Consider the following 13,125-nt stretch of genomic DNA (forward strand, 5'->3'; position numbering starts at 1 on the left):
TTCAAATTTGCTATGGAGTTAAACATTTTCTTAAGTCTCATACATGTGATTCTTTATTGATATGGTTCTATATTCAATATATCATGTATGAATTATATGGTATAACCCACAAATACAAGAATGGGTTAACATTATAAAATATATTAATATAATGAAACAGATTAAAGATCAATGAATAAAACATTTTCTCAATAGAGAACGTTAATTTTATATAATATCCATACACGATAAAGCATCTTAACAGGTAAAGAATATAAACAAACTTTTTAATTTGTTAATGGTGATATACCAAAAATACTAGATCTTAGAGCAGGTATCATTACTGAGAAAAACTAGAGGATTCCCTTTAAAGTTAAAATTAACTACCTGCTAATATTTTGCCAGTGTTCATCAAATACATTTCCAACTTCATGCCTTATCTCAGGTCATTTCCTCTCCCTAGAAACACCATACTTTTGGAGGGAATCAAAGCTCCATCTCCAATAAATTGATAAAAGCTGTGTAATCTCTGCCAGAAAAATGCATACATGCACTAAACACAAAATTTTATATAAACTATCATAGGATTCACTACTTCCATCCTGCAAAAGATTCCAGATTAAAAGCTTCTGTCCTGGAGCACCTGGGTGGCTCAGTCCATTAAGTGTCTGACTTCAGCTCGGGTCATGATCTCAGGGCCCTGGGATCAAGCCCCACATCAAGCTCCATGCTCAGCGGGGAGTCTGTTTCTCCCTCTTCCTATGCCCCCCCCCAACCCCTGCTCATGCTCTCCCTCTCTCAAATAAATAAAACTTTTTTAAAAATTGCTGTCCTACATATAGCTCAGTATACATAATGCTTAAAAATATTAATGGAGAAAGGAACAAGCAGATATATAGGCAAATATATGAGAGAAGTTGATTCAAACATTCATACTGACCTATGAAAATCTGTGTAAAGGAATTGTTTAAAACATGAAACACGCGTGCCTGGGTGGCTCAGGTGGTAGCATGTCCAACTCTTGATTTCAGCTTAGGTCATGATCTCAGGGTCATGGAACTGAGCCCTACATCGGGCTCCATGCTCAGCAGGGAGTCTACTTGAGATTCTCATTCTCCCTCTCCCTCCCTTCCCTCCCCACTATCTCTCTCTCTCTCTAAAATAAAGAAATAAATCTTTAGGGCTGCCTGGGTGGCTCAGTTGTTAAGTTTTGGCCTTCGGCTCAGGTCATGATCCCAGGGTCCTGGGATCGAGCCTTGCATCGGGCTCCCTGCTCAGCAGGAAGCCTGCTTCTCCCTCTCCCACTCCCCTGCTTGTGTTCCTGCTCTCACTGTGTCTCTCTCTGTCAAATAAATAAATAAAATCTTTAAAAAAAAAAAATAAATCTTTAAAAACAACAAAAAACATGAAACAAAATATACTTGAGTTTTAAGTATTTATTTACAAAGTTCTTACTAATACAACTGCTTTTAAAATATATCAATAAAGAGTGATTTACTATTTAAAAATGGCAAATATGTGGCATAGAAAAAATCTATATAGTCAGTTAAAGTATTAAAGCAGATGACTGAAAATTGTTAAATGACAGTTAAATGTTTGCAGTACTCCCTACACAGATAGGAAATAAAAATTCATTTGTTCATAGAAACTTGATTATTTTGTATCACTGACTATAAAAAAAAACTTATTGTGAAAATTAACATCAGGGTTTGAAAGATATTTTACAATAGCAAATAAATGTATTTTGATTTTACATTTAATTATGGGACCAAAATAAAAGGTAGACCATACACATATCTATGTATTTTATAGCAGATTAGTAAAACTGATGCCAATTTTAGAAGTATTTCATAAAGAGTGTAACAGTCTATACCACAATTTCCCCATGGTCTTACCCTTCAAAATAAAATTCCTCACACTATCAAACTAAATGAAGATTTGCTAGTGGCTAAAATCACCCAAAATATATGGCCCCTGAAAAAGTTACAAGTATACACCAATACCATGTTTGTCAAAATACACATTATTTTTTAATCTTTGTTCTTATCTCAATCTGCAAAAATATTTTGGAACCATCTCCTTTAACTATTATTCTTGTTAATAAGGGCAAATCTTTTAAAATCCACACTCTAGATCTTGACAACATTTGAGAATAAAATAAATTGCAACAGGAGCAGCTAAATAACTACTTCAAACAGCACATGTGAAACAAGTCCCCACTACTAACCAGAAATCTGTGCAGGGGTTTTATCTAGTACATTCTGTGATATCACTTAATTTCTTCACAAATTGAGATACACAAATAGGCATTTCCAAAAATTCATTCATGGACACTATACAGAGAGATTCACAGCAGTATTTGGCATCCACCAATAAAATTTATTTACTATTATCAAGTTGCAAAGCTACTAATATCATGAATAACTTAAATTATTGGTCTTTGAATGAAGGATTTGAGCAAAGAGAAAAATTACATCAAAATCAATATAATTTTTTACATGAATTAACTCAAATATCTAAGAGGTTAACCTTACTCTTTTAAGAAGAAAATCAAATGACATAGTTTTAGTGTTACCTATATTCTTTCCAGCTTTCACCAAGTGCTAATGACAAGTACCATTTAAGTCAGTTTCTTATTTGAGTATGAAGTGTTTATAAGTTGCCATAAATTAAGATTTTTTAAGTTTCATATCAAATGAGTTGTAGATCTGCTTAAAGTATGACTTCTTCTTTCAAAGAAGGAAGGCAAGCTGACAAGAGAGGGAGATGGGATACCCTGTAAAGATAAGACAAATACTTTTATATTTAAATTTTTCTTTTCAAAAATTTTAAAATAGTTTAGCATCATGCATATTATTTTACAAATTAACACAACAATTAATTTTAAAACATCTGAAAATTCTAAACTCTTTAAATAAAAGAATTTAAATTAGGGGAAGGGGATAGGAAGAAAACATAATTAAAACTATTTTAGCATTCTGAAAACAAAAAAACAAATGGACAGACTAGTTAACTACATATTAACTCAATGGGTTTACTGCTAATAGGGTATTTCTGTGTGATATTAAAGACTTTCAGGTTCTTTAAAAAAATTATAAATTAGTAAGTTTTTGAGGTAAAAAGACAAACTCTAGTGGTTTCTGAATCATAAAGCAAAATTAAGAGTAAAATTACTTCACGAAAAAAAATTCTCTAAAATTAAAGGTCATACATTCCTAGAGAGTTTCTGTGTTATGTGTGCAATCCATAGCAAAATAGCAGCAATTCTGATAAGAGATTATTAAGTTACTAAGCTATCTAAATTTATTGTTTCAGAGGTCAAAGTTAAGTATCATCAGAATTTTCAATAATAACAAAGGAACATGCACAAGAACACCAAAAACTGAAGAGCAGATGTAAATCAAAATGAATTATAAAGAAAGTTACTGCTTTATTTTAACATACATGAATGTCTAACTGTAACTAAACTTAGAGCCAACAAGGTAGCTGGCTGTAAGTTCTCATCAACAAGGTAGTAAAATGTAGTATTTAAAGAGCTAGGTTGGTAAAGTATTACCATTCAGGTGATAACAAAGATGATTTAAGTAGATAGTATAAAAGCTTACATTTTCTTCAAGTAAAACGTTTATGATTTGCCATATTAAAAAGCATGAATTTTATATAAATGCCATAAATCTAAGATTAAGAATCAGATTTGGAATAAAAATCTACTTTACATCAAAATTATTACTATTCTTTAAAACGATCATTTTCATAAACAGGAACATTTCTAATGGGATTGAATTTTTCTGGACTTAAGAATAAATTACCTAGTAAAAAATATCTTTATGTGTCAATACACAAAGAAACTCTATTAAGCCTAAATTGTTGTGAATTCAAAGCAGTTATAAAGTTTTGAATTTAAAAGTCCCCACCCACCTAATAACGATTCAGTGAAGAAAGAATGCTTTCTTTTTTCACAAATACAAATTCCAAATAGCTAATAAGCTCACATTAAACTTTCACGAGGCTTGTTTCCATTACTGGTTGGCATATCTCCTAATTCTTCACAAATGTCAAAGATGACTTGGATAGGACTTTTTTTGAAATTTGAAAAATCAATAGTTCCTTCTAGTATCTCTGAAAAACTAGCTCGTGAGGCAGAATGACGGATAGATCGAAACCAGGAGTTTTGAGAGCGCCCACCAGTAGAGTTTGAGCGCTGTACATAAACATGCTTAGTAAATCCAATTATATTGCTTGTGGAAACAGAATGGACAATCTGTTAGAACGGAAATAAGCAATTGAGAAGAGGACATGAATGTCTTTAAAGATATTTTAGGTACTTCTTATTTATATTATCTACATAAAAGTGACAAAACCATAAATAATTTTCTAAAAATTTTCTGTAAAATCAAATTACATTCATTTGAAAAGCAATGCTTATAATAGTTACATAGCTATATAGATGCAGGATATAAAGAAGAGACAGTACTTTGGCCTAACTGCATTTTGTCCATCTTAATTCATTTTCATTTATCAAATTTCTTGGCATATATTTATATTATCAAGCTCAACTTCCCTCCCATTGGAAGGTTAACCTTCCTCCAAAATTTGTATAAATACACTCATAGATTCAACTCTAAGTCTCTGAGTTAAGACTTAGACTTAACTGGCTTTTAAAAAGTAAGAGTTATGGAGTATTAAGTACCTTATCTATAAATTTTATATAATAAAAGGTAACCAGGCCACTCACTAGGAACTGTTCAAAGCATTTTGCATATATTAACTTATTTAATCCTTACAACTACTACTTTAAATTCATCTTACTGATAGTGAAATTGAAACAGAGAGATCTTTAATAACTTCCCAAAAGTCATACAGCTAGCAAATAGCAGAGCCAGGATTTGAACATGTGAGTTCCAGAGTTCATGCTCTTAACCACTATTCAAACTGCCTCTCATTAGATAATCACATTGTGTGTGTGTGTGTGTGTGTGTGTTTAGTCCTTATAGTAACACTATATGGTTAAGTACTATTAACCTCTTTTTTCCTCAGCTGTAAAAATGAGGATAAGAAGAGAATAAGAAACTTGCTGAAGGACACACAACTAAGAAGTAACAGTCACTTGCTTTTCTTAACCTTAGTAGGTTAGATCAATAATAATTTTACAAAGAACAGATGCATCACTCACATACTTAGAGACAGTAATAAATGTTAGAAATATCCCTAATATTAATTATCTAATAATTCTGGTATCACTAGAAATTTGAATTATTCAGGAAATATTTTAAAATATACACATATGAATTCAGAATCCATATCATCCTTCAGCTTCAGAGGTTATATTCTACTCATCACAGAAATAGTTTAAAAAAACAAAACAAAACAAAAAACCTCTATCTCAGCTATATTATTAGAGCCAATCTCCATAAACAGAACCATCATTATTTACATGTTTCTTTTCTTAGATTTTTGAATGTATCTCAATCTCAATAAAATTTCACATCAAACTATACACTAAGTATGTCTCTAGTTCATTAAGTGAAGTTTTTCTCAGTTACCTTTACCCAATAAAGAGGCTAAAAGTTTAGAGATTAAAAAAGAGAGTTATTAAGACTTTCATCTTCAAAAAGTTAACAAATTCCATACCAACTCCATAAATGTGAGTAAGTCATTTAGCCCATTAGATCAAAGTCACTTACTGCTAATGATGATGTGCTAGACAGACGACTCATCACATGCTTGTCATTGCTGGAAGGACTTCTTCCCTCCACTGAGCTTTGGGATGTCATAAGGGCCCTTCGCAGAGCTCTTTTTGGAGTTTTTGAGAAAGAGAATGCTCTTGTAACCTAGAGTTAAAAAGAGTCCCAATTAATTAAGCATACATAAATCTAATACAACTGATAAGAATGTAAACAATGCCAAATATACATGAAGTTTTCCTACAAATAGTATATGTCAGAATTAGAATTTCTTTGGACAAAACAATGAGAAGATGAAGTAGTACATTGTAGATAGACTATTCCATCCTGCAATCATAAAGCACTATAGCCCAAAGGGAGAAAGAAAGCAGGAGGAAAAAACCTGGCCTGGGAGATTAGAAACCTGGGTTTTTATTGGATTCTGCTAAAATTTAGTTGTGAAATCTTTAATCCAAGGCCACTTGAACCTCAATTTATTTATTAAAAAAGTGAAAGAGCTGATTTGAATCATTCAACATGTTTATCTAGTATACATCATACACATTAAATGCTGGAAGATACAAAGATGGTTAAAGTAGAAGGCCTCCCCTCAAAAGCAAAGAAAACAACAAAAAATTGTAGATGATGGCTGCAAATTTTGCTCAAACTATTAAAATTCTAGTTCTACTTTTAAGAAGCCCCATTATATGGGCACCTGGATGGCTTAGTCGGTTAAGATCTGAATCTTGATTTTGCCTCAGGTCTTAATCTCAGGGTCGTGAGTTCAAGCCCTATGTTGGGCTCCATGCTCCATTTAAATGAATAAGTAAATACCCCCATTACCAACATTCTTACATAGTCCTCAACTCTGATAAAGTAAGGGAAGTGATCTTCATCATTAGGAGACTGAAACATATTTATGGTCAGGAATAGATCCCAGGTCTCCCAATTCTGTCAGTGCCCTTTGCTGAAAAATATCTGAGGCAATATTTAAGATTAATGTACATATATCTACATCTAAACCACCACCAGTACATTTCTAGTGAAGCATGGGGCATAGAAGCATCACTATAACAAGAATGGGAGGGATAACAAGTTGTTATAATTACTGTGCGAAAGGATTTGCTGAACTAAAACTATTATCTCTATGGGCTGTTTCCTAGAACGAAGAAAACAGCTGTGTTAAACTATCCTTATGCTGGTGTTTATAGCAATATTTTAATATACTCTGAAAAATACATTTTGGAGATATGTTAAATAATAAGCTCACTAAGACTCACCTTTTTTGAAGTCTTTTTTATTGCTCTAGATGCTCTACTCAACGTACTGTCCATATCTTTAGTATTTACTTCAAAGGATTCTGGATCAGCACTGTAAATAAGATTCTCCTGTTGAAAAAATAATACTTTTTTATTATTTTTAAATAAATAAGGGTGCCTGGGTGGCTCAGTTGGCTAAGCAACTGCCTTCGGCTTAGGTCATGATCCCAGGGTCCTGGGATCGAGTCCCACATCGGGCTCCCGGCTCAGCGCGGAGCCTGCTTCTCCCTCTGACCCTCTCCCCTCTCATGCTGTTTCTCTCTCTCTCTCAAATAAATAAATAAATAAATAAAATCTTTAAAAAAATAAAATAAAATAACTAAGTAAAACAAAATAAAAATACACAACTGTTTCTAAAATCAAAGCTCTAATAAGCACATGGGAGTATATACAAATGAAGCTACTCAGGTTTTTTATATGCTTGACATAATTTCAACTCTGAAATATACTAATTTAAGGATGGCAAAAAAATTAGCATTCACTAAATGAAAAATTCATTGCAAGGACTATGGACACCAAAGCAACCGAAAAAAGAACTCAATATAAAATCTTTTTAACAACCCTAAAACCAACAAGTTAGAACCTTAGTGGACATAATGCTTAAGTATAAAGTCTGCTATAAAACCAAAACCAAGAAACAATTTCCTTGAGATAATCTCAAATTAAACTTAAGACTTTTTCCTTTTTTCTTTCTTCCTCTACCAACATCTAAATGGATTCTAAATTGGAGGTTCTGATCCTATGATCAAGAGCTCCTAGGAGTGGCAATGGATAAAAATAAAAGGTAAGCAACCTCCCTGAAATCATGTGCAAAACTGTGTGTGTGCATAAATGCAAAGGACAGTTTTCTGAGGAGTAGGCTCATAGTTTATGTTACATTCTAAAAGGAGTCAAAGATTTCAGATAGGCCAAGAACCACTGATCAAAATTAACCTTAAATGAGACAACTAATCTCCAAGTAATCCAAAATATCACTTACTCAAATTACATTTGGGCTTTTTGAAAAAAGCAAGTGAGAGACAAAATGTCTTTGCATACTCCTATAACCAATCTGCAACTCAAAATTTATAGATCTAGGTCATGAATCAGTAAGTTTCCCCACTAGTCTAGCACTATTAAGACTATCCTCCAGGGCACCTGGGTAGCTCAGTCGTTAAGCGTCTGCCTTCGGCTCAGGTCATGATCCCAGGGTCCTGGGATCGAGCCCCACATCGGGCTCCCTGCTCGGCGGGAAGCCTGCTTCTCTCTCTCCCACTCTCCCTGCTTGTGTTCCCTCTCTCACTGTTTCTCTCTGTCAAATAAATAAATAAAATCTTTAAAAAAAAAAAAAAAAGACTATCCTCCACCACTGTCATTCTGTGGCTAGAGAGAATTTATACAACCTTGTGAATATTGGTTTTTCTGAAAATGTTCTCATATGCAAAATGTAGAAAATATCTGTATACTTAACCCACAGGAGTCATGAAACAAGATAATGCACAGTAGTCCTTTGAAATAAAACGTTAAACCCCCTTGCAAACAAATAGTCTTAAATATTATATTCTACAATTATAAATGCTTGCTTTGGCTCTCTGACATTGACATCCACATAGACAGGCTTGGTTTTGCCAAAGCTGCTTAAAACAAGTCTGCCCTGCCTGCTCCAGACCCTCTCTTTCCACTTTGTCCACTTGCTGAAAGATTCAGTCACTTACCTAATCTTAATCAGGTAACAGTACTTGTAATCATCAGTAACTTTTTAAAATGTTATAATTTTTTTCCTGAGTCAAAAAACAAAAACAAAAACAAAAACAAAACACACACACACACTTCCATTATAGAAAATTTGAAAGAAAAATTACCCACAAATGTCCTGGCCACTTGCTATTTACATTTAAACGTATTTCTTACATATATTTTTATATGCATAAATGTTTTATTTTAACAAAATTAGAGTGGTTCTATTCAGTTTTATATCATTTTTCAATTAGCTGTGTATTATGGCTTTTTTCCATTATCGTTAGATACTCAAAGGAATTACTATTAATGAGCAGATGATAAAAGTCTGATTATATGAGAATTAATTTTATTATTTCATTATTTTTTAACACAAAGTGCCTCTGCTTTCTTCTCATTAAGAAATAAACATCATAACATCAAAAAAATAAAATACTTAGGAATAAACTTAAAGAGATGAAAGACATACACTGTAAACTACAAAATGTTGCTGAAAGGAATTAAAAAATACATGAATAAATGGAAAAACATCCTGTGTTCATGAATTGGAAGATTTAATATTAACACGTCAATAGTACCCAAAGCAATCTACAGATTCAATGAAATCCTTATCAAAATCCCAGTGACTTTTTTGCAAAGAAAAAAAAAATTCATTCCAAAATTCATATGGAATCACAAGTGACTCCAAATAGCCAAGACAATCCTGGAAAAAAGTACAAAGTTGGAAGTCTCAAACTTCTTGGTTTAAAAACCTACTACTAAGGGGCGCCTGGGTGGCTCAGTTGGTTGAGCATCTGACTTTTGATTTCAGCTCAGGTCATGATCTTGGGGTCATAGGATTGAGCCCCCCGTCGGGCTCCTCCCTCAGTGGGGAGGCTGCTGGAGAGTCTCTCTCTCCCTCTCCCTCTGCCCCTCTTCCCACCCCCTCACACACTCTCTCTCTCTCTCTCTAAAATAAATGATTCTTAAAAAAAAAAAAAAAAAAAAAAACACCTACTACTATAATCAAAATGGTACTGTACTGGCATAAGATACAGAATAGAAATGGAATGAAACAGAAGAGAGAGCCTAGAAATAAAGCCTCATATAATATGGTCAAATGATTTGACAAGGGCGTCAAGACTATTCAATAGGAAAAGGAGGACAGTCTTTTCAACAAATGGTGCTAAGAAAACTAGATATCCACAAGCAAAAGAATAAAGTTGGATCCTTACCTTACAGCACACACAAAAATTAACTCAAAATGGATCAAAGATCTAAATATAAGAGCTAAAAACTATATAACTCTTAGAAGACAAAGAAAACATAGGTTGAAAGCCTCAAGACACTAGATTTAACAGGGCTATTTTAGATATAACACCAGAGACAGAGGCAACAAAAGAAAAACAGGAAAACTAGATGTCACAAAAATTGGTAAATGTTGTGCAAAAGACACTATCAATAAAATAGGTAGCAATCCACAGAATGGGAGAAAATATAAATCATTTATCTGATATATCTGAGAAGGGATTAATATCCAGAATATATAGAGAATGCCTAAAACTCAACATCAAAAAAAAAAAAAAAAATAACGGATTCAACATTCACCACCTACACCTACATTTTCTTACAGGTTTTTGAAATGGTTTCACTTTTTTTTTTTTTTTTTAAGATTTTATTTATTTTTTTGACAGAGAGAGACATAGCAAGAGCAGGAACACAAGCAGGGGGAGTGGGAGAGGGAGAAGCAGGCTTCCCGCAGAGCAGGGAGCCCGATGTGGGACTCGATCCCAGGACCCTGGGATCATGACCTGAGCTGAAGGCAGACGCTTAACGACTGAGCCACCCAGGCGCCCTGAAATGGTTTCACTTTTAACTCGCATATCTACCTATAAACTTATATGGATATAAGGTTAGGATATACATCTAATTTTTCCTATGTATTTAACCAACTATCGTAGCACCATATGTTAACAATATTATTAAATTGTTAAAGTACTATATTTATCATACAATAAAGTCTTATTTCAAGAACATTTATTCTTTTCTTTCTTTTTTTTTTTTAATTTTATTTATTTATTTATTTGAGAGAGAGAAAATGAGAGACAGAGAGCATGAGAGGGAGGAGGGTCAGAGGGAGAAGCAGACTCCCCACTGATGGCGGGACTCGATCCTGGGACTCCAGAATCATGACCTGAGCCGAAGGCAGTCGCTTAACCAACTGAGCCACCCAGGCACCCAACATTTATTCTTTTCGTTGTGCAGTAGTGTTCTGATCATTGTAACTTTAAAAATACAATGTAATATCTCATAAAAGAAGTACTGTTCTTTACTTTTTTATTGTTGCTTTTTCTTTAAAAATTATCTTTGGAATCATTCTGTCAAAATCCAAAATTTCCTGTAGGATTTTATAAGAACTACAATGAATTGACATCTTCATGCTACTCCGCATTCTCATTTAGGAACATCATAGATTTCTTTGTAAAGTATTATATGGTTTTCTTAAAATAGAAAACTTTCATTTATTTCTTACAAGGCTATTCCTAGATTTATACTAAAATTTCCTAAATTTATACCTTTATTGGAAAGAGGTGTCTTCCTTTCCTATACTTTCTAGTTGGTTACTGCCAGCATAGAGAAAAACTACTGCGGGGCACCTAGATTGTGCAGTTGGTTAAGCCTCCAACTCTTGGTTTTGGCTCAGGTCGTGATCTTAGGGTCATGAAATCAAGCCCCATGTTGGGCTCCATGCTCAGCGGGGAATCTGCTTAGGACTCTCTCTCCTTTGCTCGTGCCCTCCCCCCCAACCATGCTCTCTCACACGCTCTCTAAAATAAATAAGTCTTTAAAAAAAAAGAAAGAAAAACTATTAATATGCATGTATTTATTTTTTATTTGGCTAAACTAAGCTGTTACAAGTTCTAATACTTTTCAATTGGTTTTTGTTAATTATCTAGACAATCACTGGAAATAACTGAATAGTTAACATCTCTTGACAATCTATGAGAAACAAAGTAGTTAGGACTGTGATTCAAGCTCTGCCTATCCCTGAGTCTCCCTTATCCCCATTCACATACACCTGCAAGGTTCTGCATTAACATCTCCTACATCTTATAATAGAGGGATCACATTTCCTACATTGCTATACATATGACACCATAAACTAAGCACAGCTGTAACTTTAGTTTTATGAATTTGATTTTGTTCTCATTTCATTTTCAATTTTAGTTTCATTTGATTTCATTTCAAATTTGCTTTCATTCAATCAACAAATATATATATTAAAAACCTATTTGATAGAAGTATTTTATGTTCCTAGATACAGAAGCAAATTCAGAAAAAGGATGCTTTGACACAAATATCTTTTCCTTCACGATGTTTTGTTTTCAAAGTACAAAGTAATTCATCAATGCTCACTCTAAATTGATCAACCCAAGACATTTTTAAAAAATGAAACACTGAAGGGGTGCCTGGTTGGTGCAGTCAGTTAAGCGTCGGACTCTTGGTTTCGGCTCAGGTTTGTGATCTCATGGTTGTGAGATTGAGCCCCGCATTGGGCTCTGCCCTCAGCATGGAGTCTGCTTGAGATTGTCTCTCCCTCTCCCTCTGCCCCTCCTGCTCATGTGCACACTCTCTCTCTCTCTCAAATAAATAAATAAATCTTAAAAAAAAATTAAACACTGAAAGATCCAATAGAATTAGGCAGGACACAATTAGAAGCTATAAGAGAATTAACAAAAGTGACTGGTTACAAAACTAACATACATATCAAAGATTAACCTACATACAAAACAATTAGAAAACAACTTAGCTAAAATATCTCATTTATAAATGGAATTACAGAGAGAAAATTACGTAGGAATACATCTAACCAGAAATCCATGTGTCTACACTCTTTTTTTCTGGAAAGATAAAGTATCAAAAGTTGCACTGCTAAAAAAAAGACTAGTGGGACAGGTGCATATTACCGGAGTATACTTTTCTCTATTTGATTTTTTCTTATGTGCAAATATTATTTTTCTATTTAGAGAGTAAAACTCATAATATGAATATAAAATTAAATCCCTAAGCAGTTGCTAATAAAAGAGATACTTTTCTATTGCTATCTTAACTATTATTAAGCATATAATAACAACCTATGAGCTGAAAAGAGAGCAGATGGCTTCCTGTTTTCTCTCAATGAACAAATAAATTACTTCTAATTTGGTTACGGTAGATATATATGAGGTCTTTTACATTTCTAGAAGCTCTGGGTGCAGAATGACTGAAAAAGTAAGCAACTAGGTGGTTCTAGTGGCTGAGAAGACAATATAGCTGTTTGCTAAGATGTAAAGATGAAGTACTTCCTTTAGTTCTCTCTACACAGAGGAAGGTAAATAGGGCAAATCAGAGACAAAAATGTAAAGTAAGAGAAACTTCTCTTCATTATTCCAAGGTTTTTTCTACTAGTCTTTTTGTCTTATTAACAG

The 13,125-nt window shown here is 33.4% G+C and overlaps 1 protein-coding gene across 6 annotated transcripts in view; it reads right to left on the reverse strand.

Annotated features, from left to right (window-relative positions):
- Positions 1-1,400: 1,400 nt before the first annotated feature.
- Positions 1,401-13,125, reverse strand: part of ECT2 (epithelial cell transforming 2) — a 61,141-nt gene continuing 49,416 nt past the window's right edge. For 3 of the 6 annotated variants that reach the window (XM_045903371.3, XM_045903370.3, XM_045903369.3), the window contains 3 exons: positions 6,923-7,030; positions 5,664-5,810; positions 1,401-2,755 (listed from right to left, as the gene is read on the reverse strand). In XM_045903371.3, the coding sequence (XP_045759327.1) occupies positions 2,666-2,755; positions 5,664-5,810; positions 6,923-7,030 (345 nt within the window). In that variant the 3' untranslated portion in view covers positions 1,401-2,665. Of the gene's footprint in view, positions 2,756-3,952; positions 4,241-5,663; positions 5,811-6,922; positions 7,031-13,125 lie in introns of those variants that run through there. The other 3 variants (XM_064585247.1, XM_064585255.1, XM_064585240.1) reach the window with 1 other exon arrangement.

The sequence above is a fragment of the Mirounga angustirostris genome, unplaced genomic scaffold (genome assembly GCF_029215605.1).
Source record: "Mirounga angustirostris isolate CCGP_5_RB_7025 unplaced genomic scaffold, mMirAng1.0.hap1 SCAF_1, whole genome shotgun sequence".
NCBI lineage: Eukaryota > Metazoa > Chordata > Mammalia > Carnivora > Phocidae > Mirounga > Mirounga angustirostris.